This window comes from Triturus cristatus, chromosome 2_1, assembly GCF_964204655.1.
Source record: "Triturus cristatus chromosome 2_1, aTriCri1.1, whole genome shotgun sequence".
Taxonomy (NCBI): domain Eukaryota; kingdom Metazoa; phylum Chordata; class Amphibia; order Caudata; family Salamandridae; genus Triturus; species Triturus cristatus.
In genome coordinates this window covers 291,474,286-291,498,214 of record NC_140581.1, presented here as the reverse complement: position 1 = coordinate 291,498,214, position 23,929 = coordinate 291,474,286, and the positions used below count along the sequence as shown (strand labels likewise).

Sequence of the window (23,929 nt, the reverse complement as noted above, 5' to 3'; positions counted from 1 at the left end):
ATCGCCCTGAAAGGAGAGACGCCACTCCGGAGAAGACGAGTACCAGCCGACGGAAGGACGCGGCAGCAGACAACGACGGTTCAGGTACTGTCTTTCACAAACGGCGCTTCGCCTACAGAAGAACGGCGGTCCTTGCCGTTTCTACCAGTAACTTTGCTTCCACGGCGCACGACGGAGTGCAGTGGAACGGGGGTTTTCACCCTCATTATAATTTGCGCAGGAGCGCTGGTTTTGTTTATATAATTTTGATTCACCCGTGCCCCAGTTGGATTGGGCTCTTTATTATTTGCGCAGGAGCGCTGGTTTTGTTTATATCATTTGTTGTCCAAGAGCACTGGAACAGACTAAGGAGGCCAGCTGCTCGCATACCATCGGTACTGGAACAGACTAAGGAGGCCAGCTGCTCGCATACCATCGGTACTGGAACAGACTAAGGAGGCCAGCTGCTCGCTTACCCTCGTACCAGGTAAACCAGGGCCTCATTCGCACGACACAGGACAGAGGAAGGTGAAGGAACGAGCAGAACGCTAACGGTGTTCCATTCTTTCCCTCACAACGTGTGTCCAGCGCCTTCTAGACCGTGCATCTATCTGGCTTCCACCCCGGGTACCCCCTTATCCTAGACGGAGCGACACCCCGACTAGGGCAAGGCGGGGAACGGGGTGGTGGTTCTTATCGCCTCTGCAGGAACATCCCACCCAGCTGACGGTAAGTCGTAGGGGGGAACTCTGACACAGGGCCATCACCTTCTCCTCCCAGGGATGGTAATGTATGGGTCTGCGGGGCAGCCCATCTCCAGTGATGTTGCTCTGGGCGTATTCCTCGTTCATTTTCCGCTTGACTGCCCTGCGCAGATCATACCACCTGGCTTGGCATTCATGCCTGGTCCTTTGGATGGGCGCAACAGCATTCACCTTATCGACGATCCTCTGCCACAGGCTAGTTTTTTGGGCTATGCTGGTCTGTCTGACCAATGTTCCAAACAGCTGTGGCTCAACTCTGATGACTTCGTTGACAAGGAGGTCCAGCTCCACCCTTGTGAACTTTGGATTCTTGTCTGTGGGCATGGTGTGGGGTGTGGGTGTGGATGGTTGTGGGTGTGTGGGTGTGAATGTGACGGTGTGTGTGTGAATGTGAAAAGGGGGTGTTTGTGAAGGAGGTTGTGTGAAGGTGTGTAAGTTAAGGTGTAGTTAAGGTGTAAGTAAGGTGCAGTTGTTTGTCTGTGGGGTCTGGCAGCAGTCGGTCTGTTGCAAAGGCTCACGGGTTGTTTGAGTGGGCCCTTTTTATTGGTCCATTTGTGGGTGTGCCTGGGTTTGAATTTTTGGTTGGTGTGTTATAAGAGGTGGTTGTGATTTTGGGCCTCTGTTTGCCTGTTTGGATGTGCCAGGTCAGTCATTGAGATGTATTTTGTCATGTAGACGTGTTTTGTGGTGTTGTGCGAGTCGAATTGACCCTCCTTGTGCTGTTTTACAGTGTCCTGGTTCTGTACGAGTCTTTTTCACGTAGGTAAGGTCCGTACATACGGGATGCTGGGTGAGGGTGCTGGGGTACAGTGTTGGGTACGGTGCGTACAGGTACGGGGCTGGGGTACGGGCCTGGGGTGTGGCGCGTACAGGCACTACGGGCCTGGGGTACGGTGCGTACAGGTACGGGGCTGGGATACGGGCCTTCGGTGCGACGAGTACAGGTGCGGGGCTGGGCTACGGTCCTGGGGTACGGTGCGTAGAGGTACGGGGCTGGGGTATGGGCCTGGGGTACGGTGCGTACAGGTACGGGGCTGGGATACGGGCCTTCGGTGCAGCGCGTACAGGTGCGGGGCTGGGGTATGGTCTTGGGGTACGGTGCGTACAGGTACAGGGCTGGGGTACGCGCCTGGGGTGCGGCGCGTACAGGTGCGGGGCTGGTGTACGGGCCTGGGGTACAGTGCGTACAGGTACGGGGCTGGGAGACGGGCCTGGGGTGCGGCGCGTACAGGTGCGGGGCTGGGGTACGGTCCTGGGGTACGGTGCGTACAGGTACGGGGCTGGGGTACGCGCCTGGGGTACGGCAAATACAGGTGGGGGGCTGGAGTACGGGCCTCGGGTACGGTGTGTACAGGTACGGGGCTGGGAGATCGGGCCTGGGGTGCGGCGCGTACAGGTGCGGGGCTAGGGTACGGTCCTGGGGTACGGTGCGTACAGGTACGGGGCTGGGGTACGCACCTGGTGTGCGGCACGTAGATGTGCGGGGCTGGGGTATGGGCCTGGGGTATGGTGCATACAGGTACAGGGCTGGGGTGCGGCGCGTACAGGTACGGGGCTGGGGTATGGGCCTGGGGTACGGTGCGTACAGGTACGGGGCTGGGGTACAGTGCGGACGGGGGGTACGGTGCTGACATATGGGGGTACGATGCTGACATATGTGGGGTGAGAGGGGGCTGTACGACTCGTATCCGGGCACAAGTTTACCCGTGTACATGTGTGCTACTGCGTTCGCTCCGTACGGGGCCTTTTACATGCGGTTGTGTATTCGGACGGGCTGTACAGATCGTACTTGCGCGCTCGGACTTCTGTTTTACGATTTACACGTAAAAATGTCCGGCTCCCTCTCGTACACTTTTACCGACGCTATTCGTATGTAGTTTTAACGTACGAATCGTACTTCGCCGGTTGTAGGGCACTTGTACGAATCGTACGTAACAATATACAGATACGAGTCGTACGCAAAAAAAAATTAACGGATCGGAATCCCCACCTAATTGTAATAAAGTAAATATTAATTTTTTTATTCATGTGTATTGATAATTGATAATTAATTATTAATTGGTAATTAATTTGTATTCATTGGTAATTAATTTTTATTAATTGCTAAATAATATTTTTCAATGGTAATTAATTGTTATTAATTGGTAATTATTTTTAATTAACTTTTTATTGGTCTTGATAATTAATGTAATCTTATTTTAAAATTAAATCATTACTTTCCCTACTTTTGCACTCTCAGGAGTGGGAATAGTATTTTTTACCCTCCCGCTATCCAACTCTTTCCCTACTGTTGCACTCACTGGAGTGGGAATAGTAATTTTTACCCTCCTGCTATCCAACGCTTTCCCTACTGTTACACTCTTTGGAGTGGGAATAGTAATTTTTACCCCTACACTATCCAGCGTTTTCCCTACTGTTGCATTCACTGGAGTGGGAATAGTAATTTGTACCCCTACGCTATCCAACGCTTTCCCTACTGTTGCACTCACTGGAGCGGGAATAGTAATTTTTCCCTTCCCGCTATCCAACGCTTTCCCTACTGTTGCACTCTCTAGAGTGGGAATAGTAAATTGTATCCTCCCGCTATCCAACGCTTTCCCTACTGTTGCACTCTTTGGAGTGGGAATAGTAATTTTTACCCCACGCTATCCAACGTTTTCCCTACTGTTGCACTCACTGGAGTGGGAATAGTAATTTTTACCCCTACGCTATCCAACGCTTTCCCTACTGTTGCGCTCATTGGAGTGGGAATAGTATTTTTCTCTTCCTGCTATCCAATGCTTTCTGTACTGTTGCACTCTCTGTAGTGGGAATAGTAATTTTTACCCCTACGCTATCCAATGCTTTCCCTACTGTTGGAGTCACTGGAGTGGGAATAGTAATTTTTCCCTTCCCGCTATCCAACGATTTCCCTACTGTTGCACTCTCTGGAGTGGGAATAGTAATTTTAACTCTCCCGCTATCCAATGCTTTCCCTACTGTTACACTCTTTGGAGTGGGAATAGCAATTTTTACCCCTACACTATCCAACGTTTTCCCTACTGTTGCACTCACTGGAGTGGGAATAGTAATTTTTACCCCTACGGTATCCAACGCTTTCCCTACTGTTGCACTCACTGGAGTGGGAATAGTAATTTTTCCATTCCCGCTATCCAACGCTTTCCCTACTGTTGCACTCTCTGGAGTGGGAATAGTAATTTTTACCCTCCCGCTATCCAACGCTTTCCCTACTGTTGCACTCTCTGGAGTGGGAATAGTAATTTTTACCCCTACGCTATCCAACGCTTTCCCTACTGTTGCACTCACTGGATTGGGAATAGTAATGTTTACGCTCTCACTATCCAACAAAAGCTCTACTTTTTTTACATTACTTTTATTATGTTTACATTTTAAGCTTTTTTATATCATATTATGTATGTTTTATTTAATTGTTTTTAATATTTAATTACTTTTATATATTTTTTAATGCATTAAAAAAAATCGATATTTTAGCTAACTATATTTTAACATTCTATATTTTGGAATCGATATTTTAGTAATTACCTGATTGTAGATAGGGAGTCGATATTCTGTCCTTCTATATATTGGCGTCGATATTTTGGGCATTTTATATTATGTCCCTCGATATTTAGTCACTGAACCCTCCACCTGGTGGGGTGAAAGGAAGTTCCTTGTGGGCTGAAATGCATTGTGTGTCCATTGCTGAGGTTTGACAGGCGGCTACGTGGGCTTCCTCCAATACTTTTGTTCACAATTATCATCTCCAGAATGTTTTGGGGGAGGATGACAATTTTGGGTTAGGTGTGTTGTGGGCTGTGTGCTCCTAACTCTATTTTTCTTTTCTGTACCGTGTTTGAATAAATTCACTTGGCTGCTGTTTTTAAGTGTGGTGTCCTGTTTTTTTTGGAGGGGTACGGAAGGCCAGGTTGTCTGGCTTTGGTATTCTCCATAAGTAATTAATTGGACCAGGACAATGGGATCTGGGGTAATGTCCTATTACTTACTGGTAATCTTCATTACTCATGGTCCTGTGGTCCTCATCCCATTCATTACGCCCCTCCCTCTCTCCCTCACGAACGGCCAGTCTTCCTTGGAAGGCTTGTTAGTTCAGAACGAATGCTGGGTAAGTACAGTTTATGTACTGCCGGTGGGATGGGGTGGAGTAGGGGGATCCAGCATTCATTGCATTCTTTTTTCTGTCGGGGAGACAATAGATCTCTATAACTAATGAATGGGAGGAGGACCACAGGACCAAGAGTAATGAAGATTACCGGTAAGTAATAGGACATTCACTGCACACACTGGGTCAATTTAGAAGCGCTTTACGTGTCCCTTAATTCCTTGTTTCTACATAGGACTCCTCCACAGAGACTCTATAAATATTTCACGATAACTTTTAAACACAAGTGCGTTATACTGCCTGCAGCTTGCATGCGCTGTACAGTGTTGCTTTGTTTTCAGCTAGTTAAATGCACCCTGCCATTATCTAGTTCCAGGTACTGCTAAACAATGCCACAAACTACTCAACATAACTCCACTAAACAGCACACAGTGAAAAATTATAAACTGCACAAGAATTTAGCATGGGTTTTCCGGATTGTATGTTTTACTGCATTTACATGATGGAAAACATCCTTTACCCTGCATGTGTTACTCCGCATGCCATTACCACGCATTTTTAACTCCGGCAAAACGCAGGGCTTTACACCGCAAACTATTACAACACATTCCCCAAAGTAACGGTCCCGTGGAGTTAGAATAGTATTTTGTGTTGTAATGGGGAATACATTGTAATGGATTGCATTGTAAAGCCCTGCTTGCATTGTAAAAGATTTCTAAGAGACACCCATTAGAGGTATTTTCGGGGGAGTTTTTTCCTCCTATGGTGAAGGTGGACACTCTAATTATCCTTGCAAGGGACTGTTATTTTGGAGGATGTATTACCCTCAGATTTGTTGGATTGAAAATGTTTAAGGGCTTCTAAAGAGAGCTTATTTCGCAGCAATGTTTTACACTAGCCAGTCTCTTTTCAAGGATTTCCACGCATTGGCAGAAGAAATGTGTGAAGATCAGGATCGAACTACTCTGCTTTTTTTGTCCTCATTACACCATGGCTACTGCACTCTGGGCCGATTGTAAACACCCTCGATCCGTCTGTGGTCCAAGCAGTTTTGGACAAGTACCTTCCTAAGGCACTGGTCTATTACAAAAAGGGGAGTGGGGCTGAAAGCCTCCCGCCGCCTTAATCCATGGCGTGATGTAATCACTGGACTTGGTATCCGTATTCCTGACCCATCCACACACTTATCAACCAGACCATTTCAGGAAGTCCTCCCACATTTCTGCAGTCCTTCGTGGTATCCCTTTAGTATCTAGGCTACATGTATATTTAGCCAGGTGATTGGATTCGGAGGGTGAGGATCTAGCCAGTGTTTACAAATCTCCCATCTGGCCAAGAGTAGCAAATAAAATAATAAACCCCGTTGCTTGCAATTTAGAACCTGTTGGGAGACATAATCCATCCCGAGGAGCACCGATGTTTCGGTTAAAATTATATTTTCTTCTAAGATGGCCCTTATGGTGTTTTCTACAGACTTCCAAAATTCTTTTAGCTCTGGACATGTAAAAAAGACGTGTACATCGTTAGCCTTTAGGTAGTTACATCTTTTGCATCTTGTAACAGGCTATAGCACAAACTTGGATAATCTTTTTGGTGTCCAATACAATCTATGGATGACAAAAAAGTGGTGACGTTTAAAATTTGCCTGTGTTACTACAGCGCAGAGTAGTTTTCCGGAATCTAACCACAAAGATTGTATGCTACCCTCCTGCAATATATCCATCCAGACCACCGATGGATCCTTCATTTTCTCTTCCTCTGCCTCCAAAATATATCTGTACCATATTGCCACTTCTTTAGCTTTCTGACTGGAGTCCTGGAGCGAGGCCTCAAATTCCCAATTGCCTCTAGCTTCCTCCGCTGCAGCCAGCGCCCATGAAGTAAGCTGCAGATACTTGAACCTGGAAAGCCTGTTCGGGGAAGTAGCCAATCTTTAAGGTTCGTCTCACTACAAGCCAGAGACTTAAGGCTGTTTTTAACACCTTTAACCTCACTTTTTTAAAAACATTTTGGGCTCCACATTTATATAGATAGGCTCATCCCACTTCTTTAGTCATTTCACCCAGTATTAAACCCCAAGTGGTGTTCACAGGCTTCCCCGCCAACATGCGAAAGTTCTTAAATTGAAAGGCCATACAATACAGTCTAAGGTCTGGTAATGCCTACCCCCCCTTCTTAAGAGAACTTCTAAGTTTTTTCCAAGAGAGCTGGATACAACTAGTCTCTTGGCTATAATGGATTCTTGGGTCCAGAATCTCTCAGATAACTTATGTGCATCTGCTGCGGCCTTTGGAGCTGCAGTTGCTGCCCGTCATTATATCTGGATGTGGGCTTGGAAAGTGGACTCAGCCCAAAGATCTGTCCTCAGATGGTGAGGTCCTAGTTGGAAGACATGGTCCTTAGGTCCTAGTTGGAAGACATGGTGAAGAAGTCTGTTGGGAATAAAAAGTTGATGGCTCAAGCGGCAGAGGTTTTGGGTATTGTAGAACCTTTGGCCCATGCTCTTTTAAGTCTGCCAATCAGGCCTTTTGAGGTGGCCCTCAAACTTTTCAGCCCCCAACTCTTCCAAAAGCTATACTATGCGTATTTTCCAGTAGGGGTCAACTACTTCTCCACTTTTCTTCCACCAAGAATGGAGCTGTTCAGTGAAGGATATCTAGACTCAGCAGACTGATTCAGAGGATTTTCACAGAGACTTTTCCACACTACTTCAGGACTACTTTCAACTAACTCCTCTACCATGGGATCCAGTGCAATATCACGTGTGCCTATCAGGTGCCCAGCTCCTGTTGGAGAAGTCAGCAATAATTCCTGTTCCCCCCCAATGAACTCAGACGCGGCTTTATTCCATCCTCTTCTTGTTTAGATAAGCTTTAGTAGATTATTGTCCAATTCTGGACCTCAAAGGGGAGAAACTGTTCATTGCTCACAGACTGTTCAAAATGATCATGGTATGGGCCATTCTTTAGTTGATCAATTGGGGGACGTTTTGGCATTCCTGGACCTGATGAATGCTTACTTGCATGTCCCTATCTGCGCTCCATACCAGAGAATCCTACTTTGGTGAATCATTACCAGTTTCAAGTTTTGCCGTTTGGCCTTTCTTCGATGGCAAGAGTTTTTATCAAGTTCTTGGAATCCTTGGTGGGTATTTTACATTCTCAAGGTATGCAGGTCTTCCTGAATCTTCATGACTGGTTCTCTTCTTCTCTCCTTTAGGCAAGAATCATGTTCGAAAGGTCTGTGAGCTTCTGATGAGACACAGTGTCCTCTTCAACTACGAGAAGTCAAATCCTCAGCCTTCCCAGGCACTTTGGCTCATTGGAACTTTGTTTTGGACTGAAAAAACAAACAGATGTCTCACCTGACTTTTTTGGTCACATTCTTATGCTCCAGTAAGACTGTGGCTGAGGAGCCAGAGTTGAATGGCCACAACATTAGCCATCCTAACCAGGAGCCATCTGCATCTTTATCTTTTAGTCCACCACCTGCTGTAACATTGGAATCCCCTTTCTCGGGATTACAAGGCTTTGGTTCCTTTCTCAGGACCAGGTGCTTTGTCTTAGCAGAATGGGCATGGCCCTTTTGGTGTCACAGGCCACCCTTCTACATGGGTTCAATTCCTACCGGGGTTGCCTTGGGTCGACCCCCTGGGGTTAGGATTGGAGGTGTCATCATTGGTGGGTGTTGTTTGAGGCGAGGTCTTCCCTGGAGTTCCTGTTTGGTCTTTGGTTCCCCTAGTCTCGTGGCCTTGGGGATTTTCCTTGCTCCGCCCTTGGCCCTTTCTGGTTTTTGGGTCCTGGTCTGGTTCGGTCCGGTTCAGGGATTTGTGGTGTCCATACTTCGGGGGTGTCTTTACTTGTCTCTGTTGGGGCCCTGTTGGTGGCCTCTTTTCCTAGTTGTGTGTTGTGCTTTGCTGGCTCTCCCCCTGTCTTTTCCAGTCCAGGTGGGGGGTAGCATTATGGCTGGCTGGTTGTCCTGGTTAGTCTTCGGGTGGCTGGGATTCTGCTGCTCGTCGGGCCTGCTTCCTTTCTAAGGCTGTGGGGGGTGAGGGGCGGCTGTGGCTTCGTTGGGTGGTGTTCCTTTTTTTGAAACCTGGTTTCACATGGGATCTTTATGAGTGCCTCTGTCTTGGCCTGTTGGCCTGTCCCTGTGCCAAGGCTCCGGCTCCTTCTTCCTGTTTTGGGCATTGGTGATCGTCTTGTGTCAGCACTGGTGGTCAGAGCTGGGCGTTCTTGATATGGGGCCTGGTCCTCCTCTGGGTCTTTCCATGGCAGTGATGTCATCTGAGCTCTCTGGTGGCTGTGTCCGTCAGGTTGGTGGAGGGTTGCTCCCTGGTCGATGCTTCCTCCCTTTCTGGTTTTGTCTTTTTCGGCTTGGTTTTTTCCTCCTCGTGCACATGTTCCCCGGTTTTCTGTCTGGTGTTCGTGTGCGGGCACTTTGAGTGTGGCTTACCGTCATCTTCATTACTCCTGGTCCTGTTGTCCACGTCCCACTCATGACTCCACTCCCTCCCGGCCGACCAGTCCTTCCTGTTGGTGGCTTGGTAGTTCAGGGAGAATGGAGGGTAAGTACTGGTTAAGTACTCCCAGTGTGAGGGGGTGGGGAAGAGGGTCCCAGCATTCCTTTGTTCTTTTTTCTGTCTGGGAGATGGTTATCTCCATAAGTCATGAATGGACGAGGACAACTGGACAGGGAGTAATGAAGATTACCGGTAAGTAAAAGGGTATTCCATTTGTATCCAAATAAAGAAAATATGATTTTTTTTTGTCCATTCTCTCCCCACCTACTTTTTCCCTTACCATGGCAGCAAAAATTGTTTAGCCACCATGAGAACTCATACAAACCTAGCCGACTAGTGCACACAGGCTTGAATCTTTTAGAGGAGCTTTCCTGGTTATTACCTTTGCATTTCAAGTACTTTGCTGAACATGTAATAGAATCACACAGTTTGAATCAGGGTTAAGCTGGAGGATATCCACTGATTTCATCTAGGAACATTGTGAGATGTGTCTAACCTCTGCTCTCGAGTAATTGACACATTAGCAAGTATTCTACAGGCTCTAGCACTATGATCTTTTGAGGCTACGGCTGAAGAATCACCATCAGTGGGATGTAAATTTTAACTTTGGCCAAAACAAATACCTGCAGCACTAACATTTCTCAAACAATATAGAACTTCTAACTTTTGGGTAATTGATTTGCACATTAATATTACTTATGGTGTGAAATGCAATTACATATGGTATTCTGTACAAGCAGACATCAGGGGAGGATAACATAAACTCATTGTGGTGCTAATTTTCACAGAGGTGCACCATGTTACATTTTGCACTTGTGTCAAAAATACAAACATTGACTTTTGATGAAATGTGGACAGCATTGACTGATGGTAAGGAAGAGAGCAGAATAATCCATCCTTATAAATATGCAATAGAGGTTTATGTAGCACTAAACTGTGACTTATCACTGTCTGGTCTGTTCATGTAACCTAAACTACATCATTAGTCCGTGTATGCCAATCCATAGTTGTATAAATGGGGTCAAATGGGGATTTCAAGGAATAGGGTTGTGAGAATTAAAGCATAGTTTGGCCAATGGCTGCTCCTCCTTTAAGGCGGAGGAGTGTCGCCCCACTGCTTTCAGCAGTGGAAATTAAGAAAAAATTTAATGATAATAACTCGGAGTTATTATCATTTTGTTTGTTCCTTAGGCAGCGTCTTTGCAAGTGGGGCTCGCCTGCTCTCAGGGGTGAGGAGTAGTGGGCACTCTGAGTGCGCAATTACTGATTGGCCGCCCTCTCGGACTGGCCAAACAGTCATGCGTACTTTGCATGTTCTCCACCTAGGCTGTACTACAGCCTGGGTGGAGAACATGCCCAGGCTTCCATTCCCTGGATGAGTGCTGAACCACGGCGCTCAGACCAATCACAATGCTACATTGCAGAGTTGTGATTTGCTTAGGGGAGCCTGGAAGTTTGGGTGCTTCCTGTTCTGCAGCAGAGGGATGATGACGAGGAACAATGAGAAGAGACGTGGCCAGGAGGTAAGCTTTTCTTGTTTTTTTCTTTTCCGACTTCGCACCCATCCCACCCCCGCCCCTGCCCTCGGCCACGCCATCCCCGATCCATGCCAGCCGCCACTGAGTTTGCACTCCAGAGGAACTACTAAAATGCTAACTTGCTTTAGATATTAAAAAAGAGGGCATGTTGTAACTAACAATTTCTTTTTTCAAGGCAAAAGGAGACAAATACATCTCTTCTGAAGTCTTCACGAGCTCCATGACAGTAATGACATCAGTCATCAGAGAAGAAACAAATACATTTCAAATTGGGTTGTCTATCAAAACTACACCAACTGAAGCCAACGTCACTCTTTCCCTCAATGCCGGCCTCAATTATGCCAAGAATGAAAGTCTACAAAAGATTAAGGAGTATTCACAAGAAACGGTAAGATTATGTTTTACATTACTATTCTTCCTCACTCAGCAGTTGTCACCTTTAGCTCAAATGCAATAGAGTTTGATAGTGTGTTAGAGGTATGCTTAATTTGCAAACACAATTAATAGTAAAATGAATGTGAAATAACCAACACATATGGAAAGCATTTGTAAATGTGCCTTATACATATTCTTTGTTGGTATCCTGAATGCATGACAGCATTTGACTCTTCCATGGTATCCTGAGCCTGGCCTGAAATTTAAAATGACATCTTGATTTTCATATGAATAATTGTCACTAAACAAGACTTAGGGCCAAATTACGAGTCTGGCGGTCTGAGGACTGCCAGATCCATGGTGGCATGGGTGGTCGGACTGTAATTGGACTACCAGCTCCACCAGAGAACCACCATTCTCTGGCGTTGGTGTGGTGGTCTGGGATTATGTAATATGCAGGTGGTGCCGTTGCGCACCGCCATGCATATGACAAGTTTCAGGGCAACCAGCGGGTTCCTGGAGGCCTTTCCTCCATGAAAAGGCTGGCAGTGCTGAAACAAAGGGGCCCTACAGGTACCCCCTGAGCCTGGGGATGCATTCAGGGTGCACAACGTGTGCCCACCTGTGTACATGCACCCAGGTTCCTGCACGGCATGCACTTTCAAGCCCATTCCGTGCAGGAACCCTGTGTGGAGTGCCTATTGCAGTTCCTCTTTCAAAGGCTCTGGCGCCTTTGAAAGAGACACTGCAGGGGGACCGCCACGCCATCCACTCGCCAGAATACAAAAGTGGTTGTAATCTGGCGGGTGGGCGGCAGTGCCCTTTGGCGGAGCGGTGCTGCATCGGTTGGCACCGTCGTGCCGCTGCTCTGCCAAAAGTCGTAATATGACCCTAAGTGTATGCATTTGGAAGCCTCTAATCTTTTGAAGGATTTCCAAATTGCATCAAGAAGTTGATATCTTGGTAAACTGCTGCACATGTTTTAAAACAAAAAATTGTTGTCATGACTATAGTGGGTTAACGTTTGAAGGCAAGATATGTTTATGCAGTAGCGTTTGCAATATTATCACATGTTGTATTGATAGGAGAATTGTGGATTCATTTCATGGATGAATAGTGCTGCAATGAATGTATCATTAGTTCTAACTCTGTTTTAGGCAAGACACGTATTGAAAATGAATCAATTTAAAAATAATTTTCCTAAAGGGAAATGTGCAGAGTAGTAGTACAACTGCATCAGTTAATTTATTAGCTATGTAATTTAAGATATCTGAACTGATTTCATCATTGATGTGATTTAGCATGTCATGACTGATGCCATGTGTCGGATCATAATCAGTGCAGGATGGGTAATCAAGTATTGGTTAGTTTAGCTATACATACCTAGTAACTAGCAAATTTCAGTGGTTTTTAGAATTAGTTTCTGCACCAAAACCTCCCTGTTACTATCTTTTTAAACATGTTAAGGTATTATAGTCAAAGCTATCCTTAGTTTAGTTCAGGGAGTTTCTTGGGTTATTTGATCATTTGCCACACCAACTGTTCCTTGCACTAACATCCTATTTATAACCAACCCAAACATTACACACTCAGTCCATGCACAGCAGAGATTGACTACATGGATTGGCCAAGCAGGTTGGCCGCAGCAAGGGTCAGGCCCTTCACCCGACCCACAGATGTGCGATCCTACTATTTTTTATTTTGTTCTTTGGGAGGTCCTGTTGGGGCCCTTCCACTTGAACCAAGGGTCAAGGGAGGCTAACCATGCCCCCTTTTGGCTCTTTTCAATCAATTTGTCATGACCTTTACTGGTGGCAATTACAGATTTTTCTGTGTGGCCAGGCAGTTGGAGAGCTTCAGGTCAGTGAACCTTGATTTATACAGAAATTAAATTGCAATTGGGAGAATAACATACCTACTGCATTGATTTATGCTAATCACGGCAAAGGCACTTCTTTTAGTAAAGTTCTATTAACATGCCAAGTTTGATGGAATTCTGTTTAGCTGTTTGGCAGAGCATGGATCACTCTGTCCTCATCCGAATACTTGACGACTCTAGTAGGATCTTGGTACTGCTCTTGGCACATATTGCAGCACAGCTGTACCAATGGTATGTGATGAGGCATCTCTCATGAGTTATTCCACAGTTGCTTCCATGGAGGTCAGCTGGGAGCATTCAAGCAGTATTCAACATGCTATGTCTAATATATTTGACAAAGTTGTAGCTATTAGTGGTTGAGTCAGTGCAGTGGCCCCTTTGCAGAGAGGTGTGATGGGCCCACTGTAACCTATACATCCTGCAATTTATTTATCAAGACCTTTACTCAGTCTCAGAATCTCTTTTACAATTGATTTACTGTTGAGGGTGAGTGGTATCTGTCACAGAGAGAGGGGAGATATGACTGTAGAGAGAGAAAGAACGGGGAGAAATGGAGAGTGAAAAAACGAGAAAATATTGAGCTGTGCAAGAGAGCTAGAAAGGGAAGAAAAAGAGAAGGGAAAATTGTGAAGGTAGGGAGGCGAGAAAAGAAAATTGGAAAATGTATAATAGCAAGGAGAGGAAAAGAGAGAAAGGAGATAACAAAGAAAAGAAGATAGGAAAAGGAAAGAGAGGGTTCAGATAGCAGGCGAAAACAGGAGCAAGGAGAAGGAAGACAGAGATCAGATAAGAGAAAATGGAAGACTATATATAGTTGGGAAAGAGAAAGGTAAGAAGGAGATTATGATAACTAAGATAAAGGGGAAAGATCATAGAAAATAACAAAGAGAGGATGAGGTAAAGTGGTGGACAGAAAAAGGTGAAACAAAAGGAAGAGACAGAAAAGGGGACAGGGAGAAGAGAACTTAAAAAGGGAAAAAGAGGAAAAGAAAGACTAAAAGGAGGGAAGAGGGTATAGAAAGAGGAGTGTGAAAGGTGGCCGAGCTGAGAGTGGTATGGAAATAGGGAAGACATGGAAGCAAGGTGCCACTATCATTAGTTCCACAGGTACAGTTGCAACAGGACAAAGGAGTCTGAGGTGTGCAACTCAAGTGTGGATATCCTTGCTGGGGGGGGGGGGGGCTAATTTTTTTGCTTCCATTATGGCCGATGACTCCCTTTCTACACCTGTGATATTACTGTTGAGTGGTCGGGGTCTCAGGATCCTCAGCTATGTATTATCAAACTGCATACCTCACTTTAAATATCTGCAAGGCTACTGGTGTTTTATGGGTTACACAGATGGACATGAAAAGTATTAATTGAAGCTTCCCCTTTCAGTCTGATCCTTCATAAATTGAACCTGCCCTAATCTTTGCTTTATTGGGCATAAAGTAAAAGTTCAGTGCTTTCATAGGAAGATCATTTTCTTGGAGGTTTCCTTGGTTAGATAGTCTCTTGAAAATACAGTATACCACATGATCTGCCTAGTGGAGATACAGCAATTACATTATGGCTATGCAGATTCTTGCCTGGTGACATCTCAGCCAGCTCTACTGTCTTACGATACACAAATGTGATCAGTTCAAGTTCCTCATGCACACATTCACGGCACTATACAACATAGGCCCTCCGTACCTGCACAGTTGCATCTCCTTCCACCAACCACAGAGACAACTCTGCTCTAAGAGACTCCTACTCGCACACATCCCACGCATACACAGAAAACAATATGGAGGCATTACTTCTCATACATCACTCCCAAAGTATAGCACAATCTCTCACTACACACAATAGTCTTCTTGTCCCTTCTAGAGTCCTGCAAGAAGCTGAAGACCTGGCTCTTCAAATAATGTGCTGCCCTAAGCAGGCTAGATAATACACCTACTCAGTGCCAGGATACCCTCCTCAGTGATAGTGCACTTTCCAAATACACATAGCATAATATAAACACATTTTGCATGTTCCATGAGCTGAGAAAAGCAGGGGTGTCTTGTAGTAGAGTTAGCACTTGTCAAGCACTAAGAAGTAAGGGGTCAATTACGATGGCGGGTGGACAAAGCCCACCCGCCACCGTAACGGCAAATGGGACCGCCCGCCACATGTGCGGCGGTCCCGACATTCACATTAAGATGCACCCACCACACTGGCGGGCTATTCCCGCATTTTTTACATTGCAGCCGGCGGTGCTGTCAGCAGCACCCGCCGCAATGTAAATAAGGCATGTTGTGCATTTACATGCACAACGTGGCAAGCACCGTGTGGTGCCTGCCACCTTGTGCATGCAAATGAATGCAGGGGGGTACCATAGGTACCCCCATGTGCACCCCCACCCCCTACATCCTGGGGGCCCGCAACGAGTCCCCAACAGCGAAACTGACTGCATGCCTTTCCATGGCGGCAACACCACCATGGAAAGGCAGCTCTCCGCCTGCATCTTAATATGGATGGCGGTGTCTTGCAGGCACCACCACCCTGTTAAGCCCCTTTTCCGCCCGGGTGACTCATCATCTGGCGGAAACCGGCGGTTGGTCTTCCCGCCCGCCGGGGTCCCCCCGCCATCGTAATGTGGCAGGGGAAAAAGGCAGGCGGGCAGTAAATATTGGTGGGCAGATCGCCATATGGGCGGTGGTGATCCGCCCACCAACGTAATCAGCCCCTTAGGAATAATAACTAATACAGGTGAACCTGTACTTGCAGCTTGGTCAGGCATCTTGTCACCACTAACACTCTCTAAATTCTGCACTCACAGAACTGTGAGTGTCTTGTCATGTGGTCTCTAAATTCTACAGATACTCTCTTCCCAGATTGCACCTGTGTTCTAACTGATTTACATAGCTGTCAAGATGGCTTAGTGAGTTAAAGCTTGCTGCTAACATCTACTATCATCTGCATGTTGCAAGTATGAATCCAAGCAAGATCAATCCAGCCTTCCATCCTTTTGTGAGTGGTAAGTTGAGTACCAGGAATGTAGGTAACAATAACACTTAGCATCTGAATTCCTTAGAAGAGTATTTATTTGTTTATTTTTTACATTAATCTTCCTCTTCTGCCCTCAGTCTGTCATGGTTCCACGAACACTTCTGATGCATTTATTGTTCTACGCTGTGGTGGCATTATGTAATATGAGCTCTGAGGTATTGTGCCTCTACTCTAATACTATACCACAGTGTGTCCATTACAGAATGTCCGTCCTGGTGAGGAGTGCTGATGGGCACTCTTGCTGTGTCTCTGGACTGCAGAGGTATGACTGCAAACACAGGGATTGGTAGATTCTACCTTTTTATTTAAATTCACTTAATAAAGCACACTTTCATCTGAAAGGATCTGTTTGGCAAAAAAAAAAACCTCAAAGCCATTCCCCTATTTCTGATAAAGGATCACCTTTACACATTTGGTCGGCCAAGCTGCCCCATAGCATGTTGGCAATTTGCCTGCATTTTTTAAAAGAGCTGAACATAACCTCAATATTTGATTTGTTAGATATGTTTAGAGCTCCCTATTTCATAGTATATCGGTAAATAAAGATATGTTTTCAATTGTAGGTGGCCTCCAATAATATTTTTGTATATGGGGTGGGTGGTGCAGCATAACATTTTAATTACCACTACTCTGTGACTTTTACGTTGGCCAAAAGCCGATTCCATATGCAACCAGCCAGGATAGTGAAAGCTCAGCCACTAAGCCTAGTCCTGTGATGTCTTGGGATTTGGAATACATCTTGACTCATAGAACAACAAGATCTTCTGTTGCTTCTCTTAGTAGCACACACTCTGGCCACTCCTGGAAGAGTGCTTCCTTTGACACATGTCCAATTATGAAGAACCTTCATATTTAAATGACACAGGTGAGGTTCTACAACTTTTATTTATGTATTTATTGCTTTATTTATATATTTATGTATATAAAAATCTGCTAACCATCTGTTGTACTTCAACTATGTTTTAATGTGGTGATTTATGTAGAATGCTATGATGTCACATTCCACAGCTGTGTCTCTCACGAAGAACACTCCACAGGTGTCAGCTGGAAGGTCTCCTGTGAGAGCAATACAGCAGTGGCTACATCCAGCTTTATGGCTCAACTAGCTATTACATTTACCTGTGTATTTGAGTACTCGACACTCCACCATCCTTCCATGGAATCAGAGCCACGTTTGACATTACCGACCCTTTCTACAATATCAAACTTTTCTAAGAAAAACAAAATGATGTGATTTTGCTTTTCAGCTCATCTTCTGTACTCCTTGAGTCTCTATGTATTTTGTAGCCGTCTCTAATCCTCCCAGCCCTATGCTTTTTAAGTACCCCTATATTGAAATTTGTCTGCATTAGATCTTTCCCTGAGATCCTTGCAACTACTAGTCTTATTATTCCTATTTCAGTGCACTCCAGGATTCCTCTATCCTATGTATAAATTACGGCTTCTTCACACTGCTCAATGTATATGAGATAAAGCATTTATGTCTTGGTAGTATCTTTATTGCTGGATTTGCAGCCACTTACAACTATTAGATTGCCACTACAGAAGCGTCACAGACATCCAAATCGATGTCTCTGTTTCTTGACAGTATGCCTTTGTCTGCTAAACGTGCTCACTCTCATCTGTCACTGTATTGGATTGAGGAGGGTGTTGCCTCTGTCGGATTATAATGTCGGTTTCGGACAGCCTTTCCATATCGGCCTTTCCGACATGGAAAGGCTGTCAGAAAGCAACTTTGGGGGCTCCTAGCAGGGTCCCCTTCCCCCCTGGCTCTCCGGCCCCCCTGAAAACCGTGTGGCAGATGCCTGCCACACTGTGCAGAGAATTGCACAAACTCCCACTTCTCTATGGGTGCTTGTTCTGCAGGCGGTGCCCGCCGCACAAGCTCCCATAGAAAAATGGGAATTTGGGACTGCACCATGTACAGTCGCATTAAATCAGGTGTGTGAAACCACCAACCTATGGTCGGTCGGTTCACACACAGAAACAGTGTCGGTCGGAGGCAACTCTGACCGACATCGAAATGAGGCCCTAAATATATCCATTCTGATTCCCGTCAGGAGCCAGAAGTATCGGAAGGAAGATGTGCAGGTTGTAGTTCAGGGCTGCAGCCTACACGAAGTTCGTATCGACTTCTACAAAGCAGGGCAGCCACAGCACCAAGTACAGTGCATCAACCCACATGGGTTTTATCTTGTTTTGAAAATTTTGAAAATTTAGGAATGGAAGCGCACCCACTTGGGATTACTTAAAATGGACTACAAACACCAAGAGGCTGTGGGAGCGCCACACACACATGGGCAGGTGTTTGAAATAAAACTGCACGTTTGTAGCGCGATTGCTCATTCCTTTAATTGTGCCACTGAAGAAAGGACTAAAAAGACTCCTGAAACGCGTCTGGCTACAGATTCCTGATACCTGATTTATGGTGAGGTGACGGCTGGCACGTTGACGATTTTCAAATAAATGAACTGAAATGAGCTTCCTGTGGCCTTCCTTTTTGGTGCTACATGATGTGTGGATATATCTATATATATCTATATATATATATATATATATATATATATATATACCGTTCCACAAGTGCAATTACTTTGCCTTACGCGTTTCAGACATTCATTCCGTCCTTGATCACAGGCTGAGAGGCAACAAATAGATGGCAGAGATTCGGGATGACATCACCAGCTCCTTTTATTGCCCGCAACTGGGGGCTCACATGATCAAAATTTGCATTCTGGGATCTGTAGTCTCAATAACACCAGAGTTCATGATAATAACTCACGCTGCCATCTCAAAATTAGTAAAATTCAATACAGCCATTAGTGGGCTCCTCGTGTACTGCAGACTCTGTTGCACAATAATAAACGCCTCACAGATGGACCGATATGAGGCTCCTTACATAAAGAGCCCTCCCGGGCCACTTTTACTCCACGTGGTGGTACACTCCCCCCGGCAGAGCTGCCGAGTATTTTATACCATTCCACAAGTGCTCAAACCTTTAGGAAGCACTCTCCATCTGCGAACATCAGTTCCATCAGGCTGCAACACAGTCACTCAATGCACAAGTCCAATTACTTTGACTTACGCGTTTCAGACATTCATTCCGTCCTTGATCACAGGCTGAGAGGCAACAAATAGATGGCAGAGATTCGGGATGACATCACCAGTTCCTTTTATTGCCCGCAGCTGGGGGCTCACATGATCAAAATTTGCATTCTGGGATCCGTAGTCTCAATAACACCAGAGTTCATGATAATAACTCACGCTGCCATCTCAAAATTAGTAAAATTCAATACAGCCATTAGTGGGCTCCTCGTGTACTGCAGACTCTGTTGCACAATAATAAACGCCTCACAGATGGACCGATATGAGGCTCCTTACATAAAGAGCCCACCGGGCCGCTTTTACTCCACGCGGTGGTGCACTCCCCCCGGCAGAGCTGCCGAGTATTTTATACCGTTCCACAAGAGCTCAAAGCTTTAGGAAGCACTCTCCACCTGGGAACATCAGTTCCATCAGGCTGCAACACAGTCACTCAATGCACAAGTCCAATTACTTTGCCTTACGCGTTTCAGACATTCATTCCATCCTTGATCACAGGCTGAGAGGCAACAAATAGATGGCAGAGATTCGGGATGACATCACCAGTTCCTTTTATTGCCCGCAGCTGGGGGTTCACATGATCAAAATTTGCATTCTGGGATCCGTAGTCTCAATAACACCAGAGTTCATGATAATAACTCACGCTGCCATCTCAAAATTAGTAAGATTCAATACAGACATTAGTGGGCTCCTCGTGTACTGCAGACTCTGTTGCACAATAATAAACACCTCACAGGTGGACCGATATGAGGCTCAATACATGAAGAGCCCACCGGGCCGCTTTTACTCCACGCGGTGGTGCACTCCCCCCGGCAGAGCTGCCGAGTATTTTATACCGTTCCACAAGTGCTCAAAGCTTTAGGAAGCACTCTCCATCTGCGAACATGGAGAGTGCTTCCTAAAGCTTTGAGAACTTGTGGAACGGTATAAAATACTCGGCAGCTCTACCGGGGGGGGGCGCGCCACCGCGTGGAGTAAAAGCGGCCTGGTGGGCTCTTTATGTAAGGAGCCTCATATCGGTCCATCTGTGGGGCGTTTATTATTATGCAACAGAGTCTGCAGTACACGAGGAGCCCACTAATGGCCGTATTGAATTTTACTAATTTTGAGATGGCAGCATGAGTTGTTATCATGAACTCTGGTGTTATTGAGACTACGGATCCCAGAATGCAAATGTTGATCATGTGAGCCCCCAGCTGTGGGCAATAAAAGGAACTGGTGATGTCATCCCGAATCTCTGCCATTTATTTGTTGCCTCTCAGCCTGTGATCAAAGACGGAATGAATGTCTGAAACGCGTAAGGCAAAGTAATTGGACTTGTGCATTGAGTGACTGTGTTGCAGCCTGATGGAACTGATGTTCGCAGATGGAGAGTGCTTCCTAAAGCTTTGAGCACTTGTGGAACGGTATAAAATACTCGGCAGCTCTGCCGGTGGGAGTGCACCACCGCGTGGAGTAAAAGCGGCTCGGTGGGCTCTTTATGTAAGGAGCCTCATATCGGTCCATCTGTGGGGCGTTTATTATTGTGCAACAGAGTCTGCAGTACACGAGGAGCCCACTAATGGCCGTATTGAATTTTACTAATTTTGAGATGGCAGCGTGAGTTGTTATCATGAACTCTGGTGTTATTGAGACTACGGATCCCAGAATGCAAATTTTGATCATGTGAGCCCCCAGCTGTGGGCAATAAAAGGAACTGGTGATGTCACCCGAATATCTGCCATTTATTTATTGCCTCTCAGCCTGTGATCAAGGACGGAATGAATGTCTGAAACGCGTAAGGCAAAGTAATTGGACTTGTGCATTGAGTGACTGTGTTGCAGCCTGATGGAACTGATGTTTGCAGATGGAGAGCGCTTCCTAAAGCTTTGAGCACTTGTGGAACGGTATAAAATGCTTGGCAGCTCTCCTGGGGGAGGGCACCACCGCGTGGAGAAAAAGCGGCCCGTTGGGCTCTTTATATAAGGAGCCTCATATCGGTCCATCTGTGGGGCGTTTATTATTGTGCAACAGAGTCTGCAGTACACGAGGAGCCCACTAATGGCCGCATTGAATTTTACTAATTTTGAGATGGCAGCGTGAGTTGCTATCATGAACTCTGGTGTTATTGAGACTACGGATCCCAGAATGCAAATTTTGATCATGTGAGCCCCAAGCTGTGGGCAATAAAAGGAACTAGTGATGTCATCCCGAATCTCTGCCATTTATTTGGTGCCTCTGAGCCTGTGATCAAGGACGGAATGAATGTCTGAAACGCGTAAGGCAAAGTAATTGGACTTGTGCATTGAGTGACTGTGTTGCAGCCTGATGGAACTGATGTTCGCAGATGGAGAGTGCTTCCTAAAGCTTTGAGCACTTGTGGAACGGTATAAAATACTCTGCAGCTCTGCCGGGGGAAGTGCACCACCGCGTGGAGTAAAAGCGGCCCGGTGGGCTCTTTATGTAAGGATCCTCATATCGGTCCATCTGTGGGGCGTTTATTATTGTGCAACAGAGTCTGCAGTACACGAGGAGCCCACTAATGGCCACATTGAATTTTACTAATTTTGAGATGGAAGCGTGAGTTGTTATCATGAACTCTGGTGTTATTGAGACTACGGATCCCAGAATGCAAATTTTGATCATGTGAGCCCCCAGTTGTGGGCAATAAAAGGAACTGGTGATGTCATCCCGAATCTCTGCCATTTATTTGTTGCCTCTCAGCCTGTGATCAAGAACGGACTGAATGTCTGAAACGCATATGGCAAAGTAATTGGACTTGTGCATTGAATGACTGTGTTGCAGCCTGATGGAACTGATGTTCGCAGATGGAGAGTGCTTCCTAAAGCTTTGAGCACTTGTGGAACGGTATAAAATACTCGGCATCTCTGCCGGGGGGAGTGCACCACCACGTGGAGTAAAAGCGGCCTGGTGGGCTCTTTATGTAGGAAGCCTCATATCGGTCCATCTGTGGGGCGTTTATTATTGTGCAACAGAGTCTGCAGTACACGAGGAGCCCACTAATGGCCGTATTGAATTTTACTAATTTTGAGATGGCAGCGTGAGTTGTTATCATGAACTCTGGTGTTATTGAGACTACGGATCCCAGAATGCAAATTTTGATCATGTTAGCCCCCAGCTGCGCTCAATAAAAGGAACTGGTGATGTCATCCCGAATATCTGCCATTTATTTGTTGCCTCTCAGCCTGTGATCAAGGACGGAATGAATGTCTGAAACGCGTAAGGCAAAGTAATTGGACTTGTGCATTGAGTGACTGTGTTGCAGCCTGATGGAACTGATGTTTGCAGATGGAGAGCGCTTCCTAAAGCTTTGAGCACTTGTGGAACGGTATAAAATGCTTGGCAGCTCTCCTGGGGGGAGTGCACCACCGCGAGGAGAAAAAGCGGCCCGTTGGGCTCTTTATATAAGGAGCCTCATATTGGTCCATCTGTGGGGCGTTTATTATTGTGCAACACAGTCTGCAGTACACGAGGAGCCCACTAATGGCCGCATTGAATTTTACTAATTTTGAGATGGCAGCGTGAGTTGCTATCATGAACTCTGGTGTTATTGAGACTACGGATTCCAGAATGCAATTTTTGATCATGTGAGCCCCAAGCTGTGGGCAATAAAAGGAACTAGTGATGTCATCCCGAATCTCTGCCATTTATTTGTTGCCCCTGAGCCTGTGATCAAGGACGGAATGAATGTCTGAAACGCGTATGGCAAAGTAATTGGACTTGTGCATTGAGTGACTGTGTTGCAGCCTTCGCAGATGGAGAGTGCTTCCTAAAGCTTTGAGCACTTGTGGAACGGTATAAAATACTCGGCATCTCTGCCGGGGGAAGTGCACCACCGCGTGGAGTAAAAGCGGCCCGGTGGGCTCTTTATGTAAGGAGCCTCATATCGGTCCATCTGTGGGGCGATTATTATTGTGCAACAGAGTCTGCAGTACACGAGGAGCCCACTAATGGCCGCATTGAATTTTACTAATTTTGAGATGGCAGCGTGAGTTGTTATCATGAACTCTGGTGTTATTGAGACTACGGATCCCAGAATGCAAATTTTGATCATGTGAGCCCCCAGTTGTGGGCAATAAAAGGAACTGGTGATGTCATCCCGAATCTCTGCCATTTATTTGTTGCCTCTCAGCCTGTGATCAAGAACGGAATGAATGTCTGAAACGCATATGGCAAAGTAATTGGACTTGTGCATTGAGTGACTGTGTTGCAGCCTGATGGAACTGATGTTCGCAGATGGAGAGTGCTTCCTAAAGCTTTGAGCACTTGTGGAACGGTATAAAATACTCGGCATCTCTGCCGGGGGGAGTGCACCACCACGTGGAGTAAAAGCGGCCCGGTGGGCTCTTTATGTTAGGAGCCTCATATCGGTCCATCTGTGGGGCGTTTATCATTGTGCAACAGAGTCTGCAGTACACGAGGAGCCCACTAATGGCAGTATTGAATTTTACTAATTTTGAGATGGCAGCGTGAGTTGTTATCATGAACTCTGGTGTTATTGAGACTACGGATCCCAGAATGCAAATTTTGATCATGTGAGCCCCTAGTTGTGGGCAATAAAAGGAATTGGTGATGTCATCCCGAATCTCTGCCATTTATTTGTTGCCTCTCAGCCTGTGATCTAGAACG

At 46.0% G+C, this 23,929-nt stretch overlaps 1 protein-coding gene across 2 annotated transcripts in view; it reads left to right on the top strand.

Annotated features, from left to right (window-relative positions):
• The window catches only part of LOC146864113 (complement component C9-like), a 296,668-nt gene that overhangs the window by 148,120 nt on the left and 124,619 nt on the right, over positions 1-23,929 (top strand). For both annotated transcript variants that reach the window (XM_085631143.1, XM_085631145.1), the window contains exon 6: positions 11,099-11,311. In XM_085631143.1, the coding sequence (XP_085487269.1) occupies positions 11,099-11,311 (213 nt within the window). The remainder of the gene's footprint in view (positions 1-11,098; positions 11,312-23,929) is intronic.